At 27.6% G+C, this 24,737-nt stretch overlaps 1 protein-coding gene across 7 annotated transcripts in view; it reads right to left on the bottom strand.

Annotated features, from left to right (window-relative positions):
* Window positions 1-23,577, bottom strand: part of LOC111684190 (glutamine--fructose-6-phosphate aminotransferase [isomerizing] 2) — a 36,506-nt gene extending 12,929 nt beyond the window's left edge. For 5 of the 7 annotated variants that reach the window (XM_023446313.2, XM_023446317.2, XM_023446314.2 and 2 more), the window contains exons 1-2: window positions 23,407-23,576; window positions 12,962-13,023 (exon numbers count right to left, since the gene is read on the bottom strand). In XM_023446313.2, the coding sequence (XP_023302081.1) occupies window positions 12,962-12,968 (7 nt within the window). In that variant the 5' untranslated portion in view covers window positions 12,969-13,023; window positions 23,407-23,576. Of the gene's footprint in view, window positions 1-12,961; window positions 13,024-23,406 lie in introns of all 7 variants that reach the window. The other 2 variants (XM_023446312.2, XM_023446315.2) reach the window with 1 other exon arrangement.
* Between the last annotated feature and the right edge of the window lie 1,160 nt (window positions 23,578-24,737).

Raw genomic sequence — 24,737 nt, 5'->3', positions numbered from 1 at the left:
CTAAATTGAAAGTCGTATTCTTACATTTCATCATCAAGTCCCCAAGAGTTAAACAAAACTAAATAGAGCAAAACAACTAAACATAAATTGCTTTATTCAGTATAGAAAATTGTTATTGGCATTTCACAAAAAAAAAATAAATAAAGAAATTCTTTCACCCTTGTTTATGAAATGTTTCTTTTGAAAACTTATAACTGATTACCTAAACATTGTTATGGTAGAAAACTTTGGCCATAAACGGATTACACTATCATCGAGAATAATGTGTACGAAAGGATACAAATTAAAATAACTAAACTAGAAGTGATGAAAAATGCAAATAATAAGGTTATACAATGCCACAAATTAAATAAGAAATTGCTGTTAAAATACTATGTAGTAGCACAGTGTTATCAAAGTTTTACAAATCAAACTTTTACAAGATTTTGTATAAACTTAAGATTAAATAGTATGAAAAGTTGGTAAAAATTATAATTCGGCATAAATCTGATGTTTGTTGCCCGTTGAAATAAATTTTCGGAACATAATATATATTTTTTATGTTTATTATTGTATCAACAATTGTTATTTTCCCTGTCTGTGTATAAATTAAATGTTAATAAACGAATGGGTAAATCAAATGCTACACACAATAGCAAACACATTTGTTGTTTACATAAATTTCAACAAACTATTTAAGAAGATTTGCTATTAAGAGGTCGATTTGCGTGTGAGAGATGAAAATAAACATTAATTACTAATTTTATTTCAGCGTTTATTAAAGGTAAGTATACCACAATGATTTAGATTAGAAATCCTAACAAACAAACTAATTGGTTGGGGAAAACTGTAACGAATTTGTTTCAACCACATTGCGTATAAAACTAAGGTAATTTACTTAAAAATTAAATATTTATTTCACAGATGGAAGTTATTTTGAAAGCATCAGCTAAAAATCTAAAGAATTTTAAGTTTTGTTTTTTTTCTGACAGGTGTTTTAAATTTAATATTGAGGTGGCATAATTTGTTTTGAAGTTTGATTGTTCGAAATTCTTTGTAATATAAGCATATTTGAAATGTGAATTTTTAGTCATATAGATTTAATTGTTTAATTTTGAATATTTTTAACCTTTCAGTTTAAACTTTGACCTTACAATGACATTATAAATAATAATACGCTGTGTTGTTTGTCAAAAATTTAGTATTAATTTCATTAGCGCATTTAATCCTCTAATAAGAATACGGTCACAACATTAACAATTACAATAAGTTAATCTTATAAGTGAGACAAAATAAACGAAAATTGAATTGGGAAGTGGCACTATTTTTGTGAAAGGTGGACGAGAATCTGTTTTTGATTCGCCAAACACCTCCAAAATTTAAAGAGACGGCGAAAACTCCAGTTTTTCGTACATTAGAAAAGCTTGACAAAGGCGTTTTTGTAACCGGTTATTAAACATTGTTTTCAACACTTGTCAGTAGGCAAGCAATTAATCGATGAAACCAAAAATTCCGACAAAAATAGCTTATTTTATGTCAAACTAAGATTAGTTGTAAATTGGGCCATAGTGCAGTCATCGCTCCAAAAACTATTAACTGTGTTATTTGATGTTTTTCTAAATACGTATGTAAAATTTTTAGTTTTTAATTAAAAAATGCATGTGATGTAATTGTTGTTTAAAAATTTTCTTATTCATAGTATTAATTTAAATAAGAGCTTAATGTATTCGAGCAAATTGTTAACTTTTGTTGTTTTTATGAAACAAAAATGAAGGAAATCTGCTTAATACTTTAGTTTTTTTTCGATAAAGAAGTCCAATTAGCTTAGAAAATCAAATTAGAATAATTCAGAAATTTGAATTGCCTCAAAAACAAATTGGTTCTAATTTATGAGCGTGTACAGTATACGTTTTGCATAACTTTTATAAAAGTATAAATAAATCTGTTCTTGTTCTCGGAAAAATGAGACAATGTGTGCACCTAAAAATATGCTGTGAAAGATATTGTATTGATATACAACAGTAAATGTTAATAGCATAAATTAATAGCTATTAATGTTAGCAGACATTTGTATTTAACATAACGAAGCCTCCACAGTGGTATAGAAAAGAAAAAATTAAATAAATTTGTAACATAAAGAAAAGTTGTTGTCGATTTTATACATATATTTAAACTTTTTGCAAATTTTATAATAAACATTTTGCGTGAAAGAGAGTTTACAAAATTTTCAGTAAAATACCAAATTTGTATATAAAATTCCTCTCTAGGGAGATGGAAAATTCATATTTTTATGATTTTTAATTTTATTTTATTTCTTTTTTGTAATTTATGGAATAGTGATAACAATTTTAACAACACTTTCATATTTATACAGTTAACATTTTGTGTAAAATATGAATTAATATTTAAATTTAATGCAAATTTTCTCAAATCGTATACAATAAATCATTGTAAATCACTTTAAATGTTCTCACCTCTATTAAAAAGGTTTATTTAAACTTATAAAATATGATAACAATTTTCAAAATAGCTTTAAATCTATTTTTTTATTAATCGTTTTACCCATTCACTAATTTGATTATTCTCATTCATAAGAACGTTATCTTTTTTAAATGTAATCAACCAACTGGGTGAGTAATCGTTAATCTACGTAAATTAATGAGTGACTTTATTAAGTGTGTAAGATATTTTATTTCCCTTAGATTATAAATGTATAAAAAAAACAACTAACAGTTGAAACGTATACAAATGTAGGAATTTTATAGATACAATTGATAAACATATTTATATATTTATTTATCTGTTAACATAGAAAGAAAATGTCAACAAAATAAAAACACAATAGCGAGTCTCAATTATTCGAAATTTAAAATTTCAATTTTTTATCCGATAAAGTGCTGGAATTTATAAATAAAATTTGGTACAATGTTTACAAGAATACTTCTTAATTTATTAACATTTTGATATTTTATACTAATAAAATGTAAATATTTTATTTCTTGTCTTCGATGGATGTGATACAAATGTTTTCAAATTTTATATTTATTAAATTAGTTGCATGCAACAAGATTGCGAAATTTTTATGTGCAGTAGCAGCAACTAGTACGTCATATTATGACTGTGTGTCATCATTATATACTCACAAGTAACATTTGTCATTCTTCTATATGAAAAGATTAAATTATGCGAATAAAATATTGTCAATTTCGAAATGATTTCAGAGTTTAACAAAATTCTATCTTCCATTATGTACGAGTATTGTTCTTTTTTCATATCTTTTCATGAGAAATATACTGAAGAGTATTCTTAATGTTTTCTACTACAAATTCTTTAAATTTTTTTCCTGTACTATAAACGTGATTGAAAGGGATTTATTTTCATAGAACGTTTATTTTGCTTCTTCTTATTTTTCTCTATTTTTTTCAGATTTTTTTTATCAATTGAAATTTCCACATGAATAAAAGTCATGCACAATTGAAAATACAATTTTTAAACACTTCTAAAGTGACCAGATAGATTTTAAAATAAAATAAAAATATATTTGAACATTTGTTCGTCCTTAAATTTTTAAAATTATATCTTTTACATATTTAAGTACATATGTAGAAATTGTTTGGTGAACTAAATAATTTCAATACATTATAAAATGTAACTCTATGTTATTTGTACCAAAAATAACACTTTTTCATATGACACATTTTTAAAGTTTTTTAAGTTTCTGTTTAGTAAATATTATCTTATAGTTGTCACTTCAGTTCAAAGGCACGTAGCTGCTTGCACTTTTATGTATAAAGTAGGTGTTACAATATTTCGATCACATAGAAACCCTTCACTTATGTGCCATTAAAATAAACGTAATACTCATTCGTTTTGTAATACAAAAAGTAAGAAAGAAACTCGAGGGTCTTTGAATCATTAATTAACATGCTTTGCATATTTTATAAAAGAAATGCAAGTTGTATTAGAAACAGATCAATGGAAAATTTTATTTGAACAATTAATTTAACTTGCAATTACAACAGTTAGATGGAATGAAAGAAATGAAATGTGTTACTCAAACATTTTAGAATGATGCATAAATCACAATTACAATTAATTGTAATTAACATCCACCAAGTCTATTATTAAGATACTATATACTAAATCTGCAGATGTAAAAGTCCCACATGTAGTTCACCTGAGGTATGAGGTAAAAACAATCTATGTTTAAATGGGGGATTTTTGTCAGGTGAGACAGCTTTTGAAGCCTATGTCCTCTGATTTAATGGTACAATTTTTCTACAACTTCATTCAAAAAAAATATTTTTTGTTATAATCACAATCCGAAAATATGGGTTTAAAAGTTGGATTACTCGAGAGGAAATCCCCCATATTTATATGTATGACTATGAAATTATCTAGTTTAGATCTACAAAAAAAAAACTTGAAGTTGTATATTTTATCACTTATATTTTACAAACAATTTGAATTATTCAATTAAGGCCCATTATTACAACTTGGGAATAACTAAAGTTAGGATGATACAATGCAGATAACTCATTTCTTGTTACTTAAGTTAAATGATATTGATAAAACACGATTAAAACAGATAACTTTTACAAATATATCAGTTGTTTTCTTAAACATTTGAGTTGTCGTTTATGCATGTATTTTTAGCACTGCAGTGCTATATCCAGCAGTTTGATCTTAAAATCTAAACACCTATTTAACCAACTATTTATGGTTACCACTAGATACAGAGCGTTCATTTTAACATGTGCTTGTCCTACAAGGAAGTTAATCTCACCCCATGCCGAAGTTCGTAAGTTCGTTATTCAAGTGACAACTCTCTCGCTTATAAAGGGAATACTAAAGTGACGATTGTCGTCAACGTCGTTTACAAAGAGTACATCCGTTAAGACGAAATAGGGAAACCCACGTGGATATCACTGACTTTTTCGGATGCACTGATTCCTTGTCGAACTGTTAGGTATATACATATCTTCATATAAGTATATACATGTAAAATTTCCTAGTCAATAGTTATACAAAACAAAATAAAAATAATTTTTCCATATACAATATGTCGGAAATTGTGTCTTCTTTATTACACTCAAAAGTATATTTTCATATCTCGCTATGGTAACTCTAATTTAAATCGAATAAAATGCCAAAAATAGAGATCAAAAAAGGAGGAAAAATTGAATATTTTTTATACACAAAATTGTTCATACAAAAATTCGAAAAAAAAACTAAAATGTCATGCTTGGCAATTTACTTTACATATTTATGTACATGGAAAATGGTGGCATTTGATTCTGGACAATCAGATGTAAATTGTAATTTGCAAATTTTCAACAACCGGCTTTTACGTACAAACAAATGCACACACTAATGCATACTAACATTCATACGGTTATGTGTGTATGTACTTCTAAACGTGTCTCTATGCTTAACTATTTTTCGTAACTTAAAGATACAAATACTACAACGTATGTATGTATGTACTACTAGTTGTTATGATCAGTGTTGCCAACTTAGTGCTTTTAGCACTATTTGCGGTGCTTTTTGGTGTGCCAAACGCGGAAAATTTTGCTCATGGTGCCTTTCTCCAAAAAGGCACTAAAGTGGTGCTTTCTAATTTTATGACAGTGCATTTAGTGCTTTCTATACCCAACATATACCCAAGATGAGTGGGGTATATTGATTTTGTCACTCCGTTTGTAACACATTGGTCGTATATATTTTGGGTCCTTATTAAATTCTAAGGCGATCTAACCATGTCCATCCGTCTGTCTGTTGAAAGCACGATAGGGTTAGAACGTAAAGAGCAAACGAGTTAAATTTTTCCACAAATTTGTATATGCATCAAAATTTCTCTACCAAATGACATTAATACTCATTACCGACTTAAAAATATTCTACATAAATATGTTTTATATAAGCCAAAATCTCTCTAGCAAATTTTACGGCAATCGGTCCATAATTGACCCTACCCCCACATATGGTCACCTTCAAAAATTGATTTTAACGCTCATTACTGACTTAAAAATACGTGTTTAGCGGAGAAATTCGAAATAAACTACTTTTAAACAAATGTAATCCTCCTACCAAATTTAATTTGAATTTATCGGTAACGTACCCTATCCCCTATTAAGGTCCCCTTAAAAATATGAGTACAGCGATGAAAATTGACAAAAAATAAGTTTTATATAATTTTTTTACACAATTGAATATATAAAGTCTTCATGATTACTTCATCGTTGTACTCTCAATAAAAAGATTTTTATTATAATTCTTTATGCCGAATTTTATGACGATTGGTCTATAACTGACCAACAAAACAAAATCTATGTACAAAATGTACAAAAGCAAATATTCTTCAAAAACAAAAAAACAAAATATTCAAAATACTTTAAAATAAGTTATCTTATTCACTATCAGTGAAATTAACAATTTTTCCAGAACTCAAAAAACTTAAAAATAATATATATAGATTTTGCAAAAAAAAATATATTTCATAAGTTTTGTAAAATTTTACAATTTGGGTGTGGGTACATCGGTTGGCCAGTTGGTAGTGTGCCTGTCAGTTTGAATGTTTAATGAAATTTTACTATTTTTAAAATTCTCATCTTATTTATCTAATATTCGTCAAACATTAGTTTTAGTTCTTACGTTACTAAAAATCTAACTTACACCGGTGAAAGATTTTAGTATGACGCATGTTTTGTTTGCAGCCCAATGTTCTAAAAAACGAATTTTGGAGTCTTGTAGGAAATGAGCGAAATAATGTGCAATTTTTATTAAAATAAACAATATTTGACTGAAAAAACGTTAGTGCTTTTTTACCCATTTTCAGTTAGAAAATTACGCTTTTTTACCCCTTTTTAATTTTTTTTGCGCGCGTTTTGTTTGACCAATGTTGACAACACTGGTTATGATGCAGGCAAATATGAAAATAAAATGAAATAGAAACAAACTTCAACAACATAAAAATATGAAAAGAAAAAAACAAAAACTATCATAAACACGTAAAATATGAACAAAAAAATGTCTACAGTTTCTACTCATAGCAATGTCTGTCTATCCGTCTGTCTGTCTGTCTATTTGCCGGGTCTATGTGTAAATTCAATAGCAGGCGCGTCTATGCCATGGTATAAATAGTTGTGTTGTACCCAAATATGGGTAATAAAACGGGGCACATGTTTAGTACATTTTAGGAAGTTATGCCAATATTAAAACTTGGATGTTAAAAGATTTTTACTTATAGGGAAATGCACACATTTTTGTTTCAAAGTATATATTTATATATCTATTAATATTTTAATTAACTTTGAGTTTACTATTTAAAGAAAACCAAACAAATATTTAATAAAGATTTACTTAAGTATATATGTATGGATTTGTGGCTTTGGAATCATGGTATTCATCCTCGTTGTATTGGTTATGGTAAAAAATGTAACCATGAAACGATTACAGTCTCTTACTTAAGATAATTGATTCTCGTACACAATATTAATGATTTTATTGCGAGATATATATAAATGACATATCGTTTTAACTAAATCAATAAAACTTTGTAATCGAACAGAAAGCCGATGTTTCCAAAAATATGAACAACTATTATTTTATAACTATTAAGTCAACCTTGGGTCAAAATAAGAGTATGTGCCAAATTTTATAAAATTATCTTTAGAGTGCCCTCAAAATTTACATGAACACACAGACTGACATATTTAAATCGACTCAGAAATAAATGGGTGTAGCAACTATAGTTATCTTCTTTTTTATTCCGCAACAATTAATTAAAACAATTTGTTTTAATGGAAGTAATAAATTTTGTTAGAGGGATTTACGTAACATTAAAGTATTTTAAATGTGTTCGTGGTCTACGGTTGTATGGTGCCTAGGTGACTCAGGAAATGATTCTAATTCTGAATATAATCGTAAACGGTACAATTAAAACATCAAAGTCTGATAAAAGTTTGGCATAAATCTTAAAATTTCCATGACCCATACTACACTGAAAAAATCCATGCCTTATATATACACGAAAAATGTCGTACATTGTACGAATCGTTCATTGTTTCGCACCACAAAATTCTTTCGTAATATATACGAAATTGTACGAAATATTTTAGTATAATGCAAAATATTCTTGAAAAAATTTATTTACATAAATTGAAAAAAGGGAATTTTGAATAAATATGGTAAAATTTACGAAATATTAATTTATTCAAACATTTTTGTTCATTTTAAAATAAATTTTCTAATTTTAGTTCAAAATTATTCTCCACACGAATTTAATTTTTTTTTATGAAAATAATTCGAGAATAATATTATACTTTTTCTTAAATTTTATAAAAATGTTGTAGTTTTATTTAATCATAATATAATTAATATCATTATGTTTAATTTCGCTAAAATTGAAGAAAAAAATATTACGAAAGGTTTTCATACGTTCGTAATAAATAATATATCGTATTATACACGAAATTTTTGTAAATATTACGAAAATAGAAGTTACGAAATTTTTTTCATAAAGTTGAGCATGGATTATTTTCAGTGTACCTTTTGAATGTGAATTTTCTGGAAATCATTGGTCAAAAATATTATTTTCGAAAAAAAGTTTATTATATTTTAATATTTTAACCAATCTTTGCGTATGGGAGACCTTCACCATCTGTAACACCCACAAAGTACATGCATAAAATACTTTAAGCACGTTACCAACATCTAAACGATCTCTTTTCATTTCGTTTTAATTTGTGTTTATTTTTTTGCATAAAATACAGGTTTGTTGTTTTTTTTATTTCGGTGTTTTTCGATTTTTTTATTTATTTGTGTTGCTGTTATAGACGATTTCCTAATAATGTATAATTCAGGTTTTAACTTCTTGCAAAACTTGTGTCATATAATTTTAATTTTATATCGGATTTATTATTTTGTTGTACATACATACACACATACATATGTATATGAATTTATACATGTACGTATGTTAGTTACATGTAGTAGTTCTGTGTTGTTGTAAATGTTGTAGCTTTTTGTAAACGTACTACTCATATCTTTTAGGGATTTAAAAATACTTATGTAGGTCTTGTTGTTGCTTCTGATATTTACAACAATGACGACAACATGATTGTTTTTATTGTATTGTATTGCATAGTTTAGTAAAATCTATCATTATTGTTTTTTGTTGTTGCTGTTCGATACCGTGATGTATGAGCCGAAATTGCTGACACACCCGTTTTATTCATTTTAATTTTTTTCTATTTTCTATGAATTAAATGTGAACGTGTCGGAGATAAATTTTATACCATTATTGAATCTAAAATACACTATTAAAAAGAAACTACAACAATTCGAATAATAATTTCAACCAACAACAATGACGACAACAATATTATAATAAAAAATAAAAATAATAATAGTTACCAACATGAAAACCAATTGAATTTTTGAATGTTTAGTTTTGGTCAAATAAATGCTGTTTGCGATGCGTTATTAAGAGCTGAAGAAGTGTATAGGGACAGGGGAGTTTTGCTGTGGGGAGGGTTAATTGAGTTGTGGTGTGATCTGGTGCGGTGGCATGCACAATTATTGCATAATAAATTACTTTTTATTTTCAATTTCGTTTATATTTGGTTGTTTAACATATACATACAAAGTAAACAAACTAAAATCGTTATAACAATCATTTTTACGTATGTAGGTATCTAATTAAACCAACAACAATAGTGGCCAAAAAAATGTTTTCAACTTCATGCTCTATTTTGTATATTTTGGTAATTTGCAAATAGCACAATTTTTTCGTACAATAAACGTAAAACAATTTATTTTTTTTTTTGCATAAAGATTGTTTTATAGCTTTATTTTGATGTTTCTGTCCAGAGCAAACATTTCATAGGTTAATTATACATTTGTTCTAATTGACGATTTATGACTCAGTAGAAGCCAAACATATACCCAGCAAATACTTAAATTGAAATATAATGAGTTGCAATGCTAATAAAAACTATTTTCAGTTCCTTAGCATTTTAACTCATTATTTTGACACGGTGATGGCATTGGCAATAGGTAGTTAAAAAAGGGACTTCGGTTTATTAGTCAAATGTTCTACTTACTGCATCACTGCTTATCTATTTTATGGCGCTTCAAATGGTTTTTAAATACGAATTTAATTTTCTTTTTTGTGAAACACACTTCTAAATTAGATTAAAATAAGGTCATTACTATAGTACTTTAAAGTTCCCCCCGGGGGCATGTTACCTTGGCGAAGACCTCCGCCTTGGTGTTATTGCAATCCCGGGGTATAAAGAGGGCCCAATACCTCCAGTCTGACCGGGACTGAAAAATTGGTTGTCTCAGTCTACTGCTTGGCTTAGTTCTTGCATAGATTGCCAGAGGTCTGACCAGAGCACCGCATAATCTGGTACTACGGGTGGCCAGTTGCCCGCAGGACTATGTCCTGGCTGGTCAGTTGGTTGAGGTTCCTTCGGGATCCACGTAGTGGCTGTTGGTTGAACCCAAATTCGCGGGAAGAGAATAAGTGGCGGTTAAAAGACTGATGCATGATAATAGTCAATATTTCGGGATAAGGTTCGGTGCTGTTGCCGAAAATCAACAGATACCCCACAGAGGAGTGACTGTGGGACTAAGCGTTGGAAATGAGTTGGTGTCAATTGTATATGATACAGAATGAATGTAGAGGTATACGGGACTCGTCCACCCGTATACCTAAATGAGTGTGTCGTATGTTTTTCTCTATGAATGTGTCGGATAAATGAGATGTGTGCTGGGTTGAATGATGATGGATGAAAGATATCATATACAAGAGATACCGATTAATTTTGCTTCCTTGTCCAGATATGTTCAGAGTTTACTCTGTTCATATTCGACTTGCCACAGCGTGTCACTGTGAGTAAGAACGATGTCTACGGCTTATTGATGGATCGTGTTTCGGTCCACCGGTTACGTCTCTAGGTGCTGTTGCCGAATCAACAAAGCCATAGTAGTGTGGTTGTCTTACAACGTGACTACTTTGGCAAGAGATTAGATAGCTCGAGTACTCCAGCAAAGTACTTGCGCATGGTACCGGTCATAGCCAATGTGCAAAAATTGCCACCTGCGTCTTCATTGAAGACAAAGGGGCGATGGTAGACCGTTCTCAAGTCTACCCTGTGGATGAAAAAGACAGATAAGGCCGACACGGCAGGTGCTCACGTTAAAACTATCGACAGTACTTTAAAGTAATGCAGACAGTAAGTAGTAGTCAGTGAAAAGTAAGTGGTTTTATAAGAACAACCCATTATCGAGTTTTTACCAGAAAAATTTTCTATTAATTCTATTGTTAGTCTCCCTACATTTATTTTTCCTAATTGAAAAAATGTTTACACGAAACTAAGTATAAAATTTGTCAAACTTGAACCAAAATTACTACCATTCAGTGACAGAACATAAATTTGGTTATATTCCTAATGTACATACATACATACGTGCATATTAAGATAATGATGTATATGCCGCTCTACACTATGAATTTTTTTTTTGAAATTTTTGATTTTGTATGAGAGAGACAAAAATATATAAGTGGTGCAATGAGTACTAAGTCTATTACCCATTAAACTAATTTCAGATATGATGCTGCACGTACAGCCGAACAGGTACGTCTTCAATGTAAGGCTTTACACAATCATCGGAGAAACAACGAAATGTGTAAATTGGATTAGAATAAATACTGCGCCCACAGGACGTATTTACCGACAGCCAGAATACTTAGTGTGCTATCATGTGATAAAGACAGGCAGAAGATAGAGGACTTTGGGTGCTATCAGCTGATAAAGTTAAATCTAAAACCATAATGGATTGTAAGAAAGCTTTAAGCGAATACACTCGAGTATTTGCTTAATACATTTAAAATATGGATGAGAGAATCCCATAAGGCCTCTTGGAATACTGAAACGGTGGGTAGAACCACAAATATCCTATTGGGTGACACTGATGAGAGAAAGACGAGTATTCAACTCAAAATGAGCATGTCTGAGGTTATTATGGTACGTGTTCTGGGTGGATTACAGGCACATTTATGTGCGGATTCAGAAGAATGTGAAGCATATGGAGACGACATTTTTTGCCTCCAGAGTTTAACTTTTTGCGTCTTTAGATGCAAACAACATCTTTAGAAGAACATATTCTCTTTCATGTACATATAAAAGTAATTTTTTATTATTTTGTCTCAAAATGTAATCTGTAATTATAGAAAAATCATACATACTAGATATGTATATATATGAAAACCTAGCCGATATCTCTTTCAACCTGTCTGTTTAAACTTGAGGCGTCAAAAGTAATGTTATCAAATATTTAAAATTTTTATTATTTTTTAACATATCATTAATTAAAAACGTATAATTTTATTCGCATTCTGCAGGGTATATTAAATTGTGCTGATGTAACATACGAAAATATTGGTCCTATACCCACCTTGAAGTATATCACTTAGTTTAGAATCGTTTTCTGATCGTTTGAATTTCAAGATAATTGGATGAAATTTGGCACACACTCTTTTTTTGGCAAAACTTTGTTTAATAGAATTTTTAATGACATTACCGATTTTTGTAATGATCGGCCCTCGTTTGACCCCAGTCCTCATACAACTCCCTTCAGAAAATGACTTGAATGTCAAATTTTACCTATAAACACTAATTACACTTTTAAATTCTAAATAAATAACTTTAAAGCAGTTATCGTCTTCTTCTACCAACATTTATAAGGATAGGTCCACACTTTCCCCTATTCCCCTTTAACCCCTCTTGTAAAAAAATCTCCTTTTTTGCCAAAAATAATTAAAAAATATTCCGGAATAGAGTTAAAATATTTTTAAATAATCCCCATTTTTAACATACTGACTGGTGTAGGGTATCATGGGGTCGGCTATGCCCGACTATACATTCGTACTTGTTTTCTTTTTAAGTTATTTATTTAATAACACTCTACTTACCACACATAATGTCACTGCTTTTTACTTTCAATTATATTCTTCAAAATTGAGTGTTTTTATATCTGAAATGAAAGAAGTGAAAGAAAAATCTTTAGCACCAAGAATAAATGTTAAATAAACTCGTAAATTTAATTGTATTAATACTATATTGGCAAGCTACATATACACAGACATTCGTACATTAATATTAATAATCATACAAACACTTGTAATGTGCTGCAGTAGAAATATAATTCTACATAGTTTTGCTACAAATGACTTTTACTGTTCATTACTTTATTTTTTGTAAATTTTTAAGCTGTACCGCGGGTTAAAACATTTTTGTAGTTAAAAACAGAGGAGTCAATATAACAGTTGGCAAAAAAAATTTATACATTTTATAAAAATACATGTAAATATGTATATGTATGTACTTATATTATGCACTCCCCAACGTTAAGTATTCATATACTTAGAAATCGAAAATATAAAAGTATTTGTGTCTATAATTATTAGCATTGATACCACTGTGCATTTTACTTGAAACACATAATTAAAGAAGAAAAAATATTACTCAAGCAGACTATTCCCAAAGAACAAGTAAAAATGTATAAAGAAATTGTTCAAACATTTAGTGAAATTAATAAACTTTTGAAATATTAAACTGAGTCAAAATTTAATAGCAACTTTATTTTCTTAATACATTACTAGACTTCTAGACTTCTCCTTAGTAATGCGAACGATATTTAGTAGTCATTGAAAAGTAAGTTGTTAAGTTTATACATGATATAACCATGATCTTGCTGCGATTGAATGATGGCTGCAAATTTTTTATGAATACCAAGTAAAAAGTTTTTATTTGAGTCAATTTTTTAGGAAGAATTTAATTTATAGAATTTTATAAAAATATGTTTTATAAATTTCGCAATTTTTATTCTAAAATTACAAAAAAGTAAAATACTAAAATTACTTATTTTTTATTAAATATTTTAAATTATTTTTTATGTTACGAAACAATTTCGTACAATGTACGAATGTTTGTGCAAGGACTATTTTCAGTGCATATATACTACATACATATCATACATGACAAATGGATGGCGTTACAGGTGTTTCTTACAAACTGAAAATAATTTATTAAATAATAATTATAATTTTAATCACTGAGCATTAAAAAAATTAAACAATACATACACATAATAAGTATGCTTCAACTAAATATTAATACAAAAGTAAATAAAAGTCGTGCGAATATAAATGTTTGTATAAGATACAAATTTTGTTGTTTTTTTATAAGTATATGTACATACATATATACATATGTACGTAAATAAATATTTATGCCATACAGACAAACAAAACTATTAACTGTGTACATAAATACATGTACTTACATTTATACATACAAATACATTTGTACCAAACCGCCAAAAAGGTTAAGTGACAAAAACAGAATAGGTTTTCTTCTTATTATACACTATTTACTCACATATATATTATGTACATACATATGTAATTGATAAATTAATATGCATTTCTTTGAAATCTTAATAATTATTTATGTTTAATTTAATTTTTTCAGGTGATAATAAAACTGTATGACAGTAAAAAACCCTCAACATGTGATTAAGAGCAGTTTGTAAATCTCGTTGAGTAGATCATTATACCATTTAGAATTTTCAATATGCCCCAAAAAACGGATGTTATCCCAAAAGAAATGATAATTATTCTGGGACTAAAAAAATTGTTTCTCTAATAGAAATACAAACTTCTATAGTAAGTATTTAAAAAGTATACACACTTTTTATTCTGCAGCAACAAAGACATTTTATTAAGAAAAGTAATTTTTAATTATTTTTCTCTTTAAGTAAATTTTCTTTCAAATTAAATTATATATCGCTTGTTCTAATCGAAATTGTAAAATACCGTCTTCAGTCTAAACTTAAAAAAAAACGGTTTAAAAAATCCTATAAACTCAAAGATGTAATATAGAAGTGTACATTGTTTAACAAAAGGACAGGAGCTTGTCTTTTTATTGCCGTTTAAAAAAATAAAAACGGATTAAAGAAATTTCGGTTACAAAATTGTAAGTCCGACAACTATTCAAAATCATTTTTTGGTGATAACTCCCAATGTTCAGGGTATATAAAAAAGCTAAATATCGCTTTGTGAACTACTCCTATATACCTTCAAACTGCGCTAAGTCTAGTGAAGAGTGTATTCTCTTTTTGTAAATTTGTCACACCGTGTAATCATTCAGAAAAAATGTTATTAAAAATAAAATTTATAAAAAGTTGTTAAAACTATTTATATTCGTGGTTATGGCGCAATATGTATGAAATTATGTATGTACGTACATATGTTGGTACAAAATTCTGTACAAATGTACTTATTTATTATGTATGTACAAATATTGTTGGTATTTGTATTTAAATCATTTAATAGTTTACACAAATGGCAAATTCATGTTATTGTTCTTGAGACGTGCTTTTTATATAGTGATTTCTCCGTGGTACCAGTTCATATAAAAGTATGAATGTGCATGTACATTAGACCGACTCGTTTTGTATATAAAGTAAACAAATGTTATTTGTGTATCTCCTCAAATGTTGTATGTATATGTACATTAGGGGTATAACATTTAAAAAATGTTTGAAAATTTCAAACCCATTCCACACGGAGTATATGTCGAAAAAGTATATCACTAACTAATTTTGGTTATGTAGTTTCTAATGTAGTTTCCCAAAAGAATTTGGACTTATAAATGGATATTTATGAAATTTAACCTAAAATAATAACACTAAGTTTATTATGAACGTTCATATGTATATTGGTATTCGTATTTTATAAACTTAATTTTCAAAGTGATATCAATCGTTTTTTCTACGGCCAGTCTAATATCTTCTTGTATAAGCGCCCACTATTAATGATAATGTGGAAGATTTTGTTTATATGTACTTATATGTCTACAGCTTTCCCTCAAACATTTTGCATTTCATCCAAAACAACAATAAAATTTACTACTGCTTAGATTAACTTTTAAACAAACGTGATATTTAAAAAAATTAAATCAGTTTTGGGTAGTAGAATGTAATGTGTTTCTCATCTAAATTTAAGTTCAATAAACCCAAAACTTAAGTTATGCCAGTCTTGAAGTAAATGGCAATTTAAGTAATTAATAAAAATAAAATATAAACTGTCATAAAAATATGTATTTTGCAATACCATTGCAATCTTAAATAAACTTTAATAATTATAGTCATATTCACAGTCGGTGTTGTATAGCGGTTCTAGTGCGGTCTAGACAAGAAATTTCTAAATAAATATAAAACACCAGAAACTTAGTAATGAATTACAATTGTAACCACCAACCTCTTTCTTACTTTAATGACATACTTTTCAATTACTACTGATTAAATAGAAGTACTTTATTAACAACTTATTTATAATGAGTTATATAAACAATTTATAATTTATGCGCGAAGATATAGTTGCTGTATAAATTTTGCACACGACTTACATAATACCTTAGAATGCTACTGTTTATATAATTTTTTTTGCATTTAACCTCTAATTTGGTAATGAATATTTGAATATTTAAGGTCTTGCTGAGGGAAGGACCGTGCAGGTTAAAATACTACCAATATATTTTGTCTTTCCGTTCGCGTTGTAAAATTAATTAAAATGCGATAAATCATTCTTGAATTATAAATTACTAAGAGAATAAATACATATATACTGATGTCCCTGTTCGAGGGACATCTGTATTTTGAACACATACAAATACAAATAAAAATGTATATTTTTACGCACATGTTTAAAATTCTTTTTTAAGGCGGCTTTTAATTTGCTAAAGAACTGCTGTGAACTCTTGTTTCTTTTTTTCATATAATTTGTGATTGTTTTTTGTTCATTCTTCCTCTTTTTATCTTAAACATGACCGACTAACATTTCGCTCCAAGTACTATAGTGACAACGTAATTGTCTGAATAATTGTGTAAGTGTGTTTTATTTATTCTAACCCTGAACTTCGGGGTAAATGTACCTAACTTGTGATTTTTACTTGCCTTTAAGAGTTGAGTTATCTTGTTACATAATTCCCTTTGTAAGCGATTTCAATATTTACTCTTACCAGAGAGAAGTTTTCTATTGAATCTAATAATTACCCCAATAAATGTATGTATGTATACACAATTCTCGTGAAAAAAGGGATACGTTGATTTTTAGGAAAACTGCTGGAAAATGCTCCAATACATAAACACTTTATACATACATCTGTCTATAAAAACGTTTTACGTACAAAGTTTATTTAAATTCAATAATTTTTAACAAAAATGCAATGGCATAATTTTAAATATAAAATATTTATTGTTTAAATACAAACACACATACATTTTCATATAGCCACACATAAACAAAAACGCATATTGGTGGTAATTTACAAAATGGATTGGGAATTGACTTTGCATTTTAATTATTTTGGTAGAGCCATAGAACACACGATTTAACCAACAGCATGAAAAAAACTGTTGAATTATTCTGCTGGATTTTTTCTCTTGTTTTTTTATTATTTTTTAAACATAAATGTTTATTAACGGTATATTTAAGTTGTGATTTTCATGTCAAGAATTTAAATTTAATCAAGTATAAACAATTTTTATGCTACTTTCATGTATCGAACATGAAAATAAAAATTAATTCTGGAAAAAATTATTTTCCATTAACGACTACGAAGTACAAACAATTTTTATGAGTTTATTATAAAGTTGATAATTGAGAAATTTATTTGCATATTCATACATAAGCAAGAACATAAATGTATGTATGTATAACTTCATGTACAGATACTTGTATGTACATTCGTATGTACATACTTTGTGATAAACATTCATATGTAAAAATTATGATGTTAATGACCTAAATAATAGGTCAAGGTCAATAAAGTTATTACAAAGTTAAAGCAATTTGCTGCAGATATAAAATAGCCATGGGTGAAATTGATTTAATGTTGTGTAAAGTGTTTAAATAAATTTACTTAATCTTAAAAAGGGTCGCATTGTTAATTGGTTAAAGTGAAAAATTAAACAAGAACAACATAAGACTATCGGTGTCGACGTAAATGACGGCAAAAGACGTCGAGCACGATCGTTCGAAGCCGTAATATAGTAATATAGCATTCATCAGATTTAAATAGGTATAATCCTGTAAGACCAGTAAAGATACGCACCCTTGAAATATTTCCCAATTATATTTATCCGATCTCTTAATCCTCTATTAGGTCTTTAAAAACATCAATATAAACTTCCATTATAGTTTTCATAAATAGTTTTCATTTTTAACTGTGTAGTATTAAATTTTAGAATTAATACTAGTGTGACAATTTATAAATTTCAATGTTATGAATACGATATCCACAAATTAAAATATTATTTAAAAGTGTATTATGATAAGAAAAAAAACTAAATAAAAGGCAACAATATAAATATATAGTAGTTTTTTCGAAGTAAATATTTAAATTTTTAAAATTGCTTTAATAGAGCCCACAGTGAGACTGCAGATAATTGCAGTCATCTATAGAAACATTCAAATAAAATTAGATAAGTTTTTAAAATTAAGTTTAAACACATATAAGCGGTATAAATTTATTTTGCCCTTGCCATATTGTATGTAATAGCCCACCGTTACAGTTGTTCAAAAGCGATTACATAACCCTCTGGGCTGACGTGGTAGACACAAAAAATCAGAAAAATATTTTTTTTTTTTCAATTTTCACCTTGTAAATAAACACTGTTTAAAATTGATTGTCGATGTTAAATTAATAAATAACAACAATATATAAATAACTTTCAAAAACAGATCTTATAAAATATAAGCTTTCGAAAAATAGTTATAAAAATCCACGGCAGTCCCGGAGGGTTAATCAATAACTTGTCATAGTTTTATTAAAAACAAGTAGTCGAGTATGGCTGACCATATTATTGGTTGTATACAGGGTAGGCTTCATCCCTGTGCCAAAAACACTTTTGGTCCAAATTTCATCGAACGTACAATAATATTTTTTTGTTTTTGATTATTTGCAGATTTAAAGCCAAAGAATAGAAATTTAATTTTTTTCTTAATAAAACCCGGAATTTATCTTTTATTTTAAATACTAATAAGAGTATGAATTTGTTGTTAATGTCCTATTCAAGTATTTGCGAATATGTTTACAATTTGAAAGAAAAAGTTACAACCCTAATATATATTAAGGGTGTTATGTAAACCTTTTTCAAATCACATAACATTAACCCGTTCCGAACAGTATTTAAACATTGAAAATGAATTCTATTAACATTTGCATAAAATGTGGTTAAACTGTACAAAAAAATATATATATTATTCAATATATACTTGTAAAAAATAGGCGTGGTAGCATTATTACCTTGCTAATTTTTATGTGGATTGCTTAGTCAACTGTGTTGTGCTAACTGCTACTAAATTAATGTTCAATGTCTTTAATATTTGATTATTGTCATTCTAAAAGTAATAAATGTCTCACTGTGGAGCACTTTTGAAAAAATAACAATTATAATTAATTTTTTTTATGATATGTATGTATACACAACAGGTGCAAAAATAACTAATAATTGTCATCAAATAAAAATATCTAAAGGATATTTATTGTTAAACGATTATTTATATTTATAATTTAAACAAATAAAATAAAACAGAATTAGTAATATTTTAATAAGCTATTCAATAATTAATTTAATGACTTTATAATAACCAATTTAAAAATATTTAATTTATTTTTTATAGATGTCAAATGATAAAAAACTTATTTTCACGCTATACGTGGCTGCAAATAATATAAAAATAATACACTTTGACAAATTAACTTTTTCAATGTTTTGGAAAAAAAACAAAATATTTTGCAAAAAAAATAAATAAATAAACATGTGTACTGCATTTAAAATACAATTCTAAACAAATTAATTTAAAAAATGTTACAGACGCCGTATACTTTTAGATATATGTATGTACAATATTCAAACATACATATTTGTTTATATAAGAATATATAAAACAAACTGATAAATAATAAAAATATATAATAAAATAAAATATTTAAGTTAATTGTTAAATGTTGTTGCTGAAGTGGATGGAGGAACAAAATTTTATAAAATGTGCCAGCAACGTCTTTATCATTCTTATCAAATAAACACAATTTCCGTAAGCAATTAAAAATTAACAGCAACAACTAAAATAATAAAAAAACACAATAACAAATGTTTGTAATAGAGACACCAAAAACCTCATAGAGAAGAAAAGGCACAAGAAAAATCAATATTGTAAATCATAAAAAAATTACAATCAATTTCCTTCCATCTCAAAGTACTTGATGTCTTTTTTGAGACGTAAAACTACTTCAAGTAAGAAATGAAAAACAAACATAAAAATAACAAAACAATAAATATATATTTCACTGGAATTCATTGGTAAAAAATTAAAGATAAATTCGATAAGAATTTAAGATAGGAAGTACAAATTTAACAATACGAACAAATTAAATTTAAATTATTAAAAATTAATTAATAATATAAATTAAAACATTCGTAGTATTAAATATTTAATTTATTTAGAGTTACAAATGTTTAGGTTTACACTATTTTTTAAAAATTTTATAATTTTAATGTATTTTTTGTGAAATATTTTAATCTCTAAACAAATACGACAGTTTAAAGATTTAGACAGATGCAGTGATACGATTGAATCAATTTACATACGTTTTTGATATATGCATAAAAACTATATAATGCTGGATACGAGAATACTGATATAGAACTACACCTTTAACTACACATATAGTTCACAGGGAAAGGTTTTAGTTGTAACATTTTGAATAAGACAACTTTATAAGGATAAATTTAAGTCATGGACGTTGAAATGCAAAACATCTCTTGTTCCACGTCTTTTATGCTTTTCTAACATAATGACTTTTGAAAGTCATTATGTTAGAAAAGCATAAAAGACGTGTTGCACGGTTGTCAGATCTTATAATGTTGTCAGTAAAATGTTCAGAAAATGTATAATAATCGTCTGAACTTAAAAATTTTCTTTGGCAACGTTGTCAGAAATAGCATTACCTAAGATATTGCAAGACAAAATATGTAAGTTGACATTATTATTAAACATTTTCTGCACATTTTACTGCCAATGTTGTAAGATCTAACAACCGTATATACATAGCATAAGAATTTTGAGGCTAATAATAAACTTTATTAAACCAAAATTTTTCAAACTCTTAAACATTTGATTATAACAGATATTGTTTGACTTGAGGTTTCCATGGTCAAATTTTCAAGTGACCTTGAATTTGACGTAAACTATTTTTGCAGTTTATCTATAAAATGTTTGACGTATGGATATTAAATAGAAAATAACTAGTTTATTTAAGCAATAATAACAAATTAATTCACAAACTAGTTTTTCGATAATTTGTGTTTTTTAATGGTTTCAAATTAATTAATATTCACACATCTTTTCAAATTTAAACAAGAATTCTGTGGTTATTTTTAATAATATTTTCAAAGACATATTTAATATTATGCAATATTTGTACGTCACTAAATAAATTTTGCATATTAACTAATATATTAAAATTCAATATAATGTAGTTGACTGAAATTTTTAAGAAAAACATATTTAAATATGAAATGAAGATACGTTAATTTAAAATCCGTAATAAATTATGTAAATTTACAAGTTATGCACAATAAAACGATTTTAATACATTTATTTTTAACACTCGTGTTTACCAAATAAATTTATGTATGACGAAAATGGTTTAATTATATTATAGGAATATGTACATATATTTTTTTTATTTTTGTCTAGTTTAATTGATGTTTTGAATATGTAGATTTATAAATTTAACCATAATAGAACTTTTGTGATTTGAAAAATGGTAGAGCTTTACAAATTTAGTGCAACTATGAATTGTACAAATATATTATTTAAAAGATATTCTAACCAATGTTGCTATTTCGGTATTATTCGGGTATTTTTTGGTGTATTTAACCTTTTTATAACCTGAGATTTTTTCATAATAACAGAAAAATAAAAGGAGCATTTATAGTATTTCTCACGATGCTTTAAGTTTATCTTAAATTTTTTATAGCTTCCTTAGAAGTCCTCTAATATTTTGTACTCAATTATTTGCCCCTATTATGTAAGTCGTTATCGACATCAATTTTAATTCGTTGTGAAATTTTCTATTGATAGATATTAAGCTGTGTTGATTCAATTCAATGTTTTTAACTCGTTATAAGAAACCATTATAAATGGCCATTTTTACTGTTGTATCGTTTTAATATTTCTTGAGTTTTCATTCAATGAACATTTCGTTATTTGTGTATATGACATATCTCCACTAATATTTAATAATGTTATTAAAACATGACTTACTCGACACAGAATGGGAGTCTGCGCATAAAGGCTAATAAACAGAAGTTGTTACCAAATGCAACACTAATACCTAACATAAACGAACTTCTAAAGAAGTACTTCATAAAAGTACTAAAAAAGTCCTACAGAATCAATCATTTTTACACAGTCTTGTTATAGGAGGGATGTCCACGCTCATACTCTTTTAAACTCCTAAAATTTCAATACAAAAAATCTTCCCTTACTAAAAAAATTTTAATTACTTCCTTGGATGTCATTTAACAATATTTCTAGAGAAGCAAATGTGCATTTATTTTGCACTAAGTGCAATATGTGTAGTTCTTTGGAAAGTAGTTTGTTTATTTTTTTATTATATTTAAATATCCATGCGTACAAAAATCTAGTTTTATATATTAACATATTTAAGTGTAGGGTATCGCATAGATGTGCATGATCGTTTAAACAGTCCAACGTGTTTTTTTTCAATTATTTCCCCCCAAAAATAAACAATGTATTTTATCGTGTTATGCGAAAGTACGCAAAGAAATAGCACAAAAATATAAGCAAAGAAACTACTTGTAGAAGTAAATAAATTGTTTTTTTCTTTTTTTTTTTTGTTTTTATATAGGTTTTGTTTTGGATTTGTTGATAATGATTCAGTCTCTGTTCAACATAAAAAATATCATAATGAGAACTATAAAAAATTTGATCGAATTTGCTGTTTTTTAGTTAAATTTTATATATATATATATATATATATATTTTTTTTTTTGAAATTTTAGTTTTGTTTTTGAATTAAAGTTAATAAAACTTTTGCTAAGAGTGGCTTGTGCTAATTACTTGGTTATAACCAACTTTCATGCAATCACTCAGATACACTGACTCATTCATACACTGACAATCACCTAAACAAATTTTGTAGTTTTATTTTCTCTTTTCGTTAAAAGTTTTTTTGTTTATTTCTCTTTTCAAAACAGTTGGGCTAATAAAATAATATTTTTTTAATCAAATAATAATTTGTATTTAAATGTTGATTTTACCGTTTTTGTTGGAATTTGTGTTTAGTTGAGTTTTTATATTTGCGTTTATTTTTTGTAATTAATTATGTTTTGTTTGTTTTGTTTTTTAAGTTTTAAATCACTTGAACGGAATCGGTATCAACCCACTTAGTTCACGTCTTAATTAACACTGAGCTCAAATCAAAAAGTATCGCAAGCAAAATACTTCACTTTTATAGCAAAAGTTGGTTGAAGTCAGTTGAGTCAAAAGCTGACTGCTACACACAGATACTCGCACACACTTGGCGTTTTGTACGTAGCTCTGCTGACGGTAACGATCGTGTTTCTTTATGACTGTTTTAGCTGGTTCGCTTAGTTATTGACTTGTTTGTTGTCTGGCTGTTTGGTTGGTTTTTTGTTGTTGGCTGCCGTAACACTGCAGAACGTTTTACTAACACTAGTTGCTAGTAGTTGTAGTCAGTGTGTGTTTTGGTAACAGCAGTTTTCTGCCAACCGATAAGAGGCCACAGCGAACTAAAATGAGCGCATACACGTCAGTGATCGCAACAACAACTGAAATAAATAAACTTCTTACTTTTAGAATACTATTAAAAATAAAGTACATAACAGTGAGTTACCACAATTTTTAAAAGTATTCTAAAGATTTTGAGAGTTTTATTGAGAAATATAGCAGTAACAAAATCTACTTATTTTAACATACTTACCGAGACACGATATAATTTTCAACTCAATAAAAAACCACTATAAACCTGATAAGCAAACTACTGCATTTAAAGTTACATATTTTTTATTTTTAGGTCTAGAAACGCAGCCGGTAGAGATTTCACTTCTCCTACTCCCGCTCTTTTGCTGCAATTGTTATTGAGCGGTTGGCCAACTGGTTATCGTCGCAAGACAACTTGCTTTGCAACAAGTTGTCGGTGGTAATATACATAAATACAAGATCAAATTGTATTTGGTCATATCAAATTCCGCATTCAAACAAATTAATAAATTTTTATCAAAGACATAGGGCAGACAAATAGGCCGACAAACATATTTAGACATTTTTATGGTGTATGTTAGTTAATTGAGTGATTTAGTTGCACTTCAATAGAGAGTTAGCTTCGAATATTAATAGTTTGTTTATATTGTATGTACAAAACTATGTGTAAGATATTCATTGACAGTAGATCTTTACCTTTTAATCCATTTTTTAACACAGTGGAAAATTTTTATAGCTCTTTTTCGTATTAAATTGATAATAAGAAAACAAATAACTTTTGTAAATTTGGATGCCAGTGAGTCGCCAAAAATCCATTTATGGTCCTCTAACGGATACATTCTGATTTTTATATACAATTGTAGCTGAC

Source organism: Lucilia cuprina, chromosome 4, assembly GCF_022045245.1.
Source record: "Lucilia cuprina isolate Lc7/37 chromosome 4, ASM2204524v1, whole genome shotgun sequence".
Taxonomy (NCBI): Eukaryota; Metazoa; Arthropoda; class Insecta; order Diptera; family Calliphoridae; genus Lucilia; species Lucilia cuprina.
The sequence above is the reverse complement of the archived record's forward strand: the minus strand, read 5'-3'. Positions and strand labels throughout refer to the sequence as shown.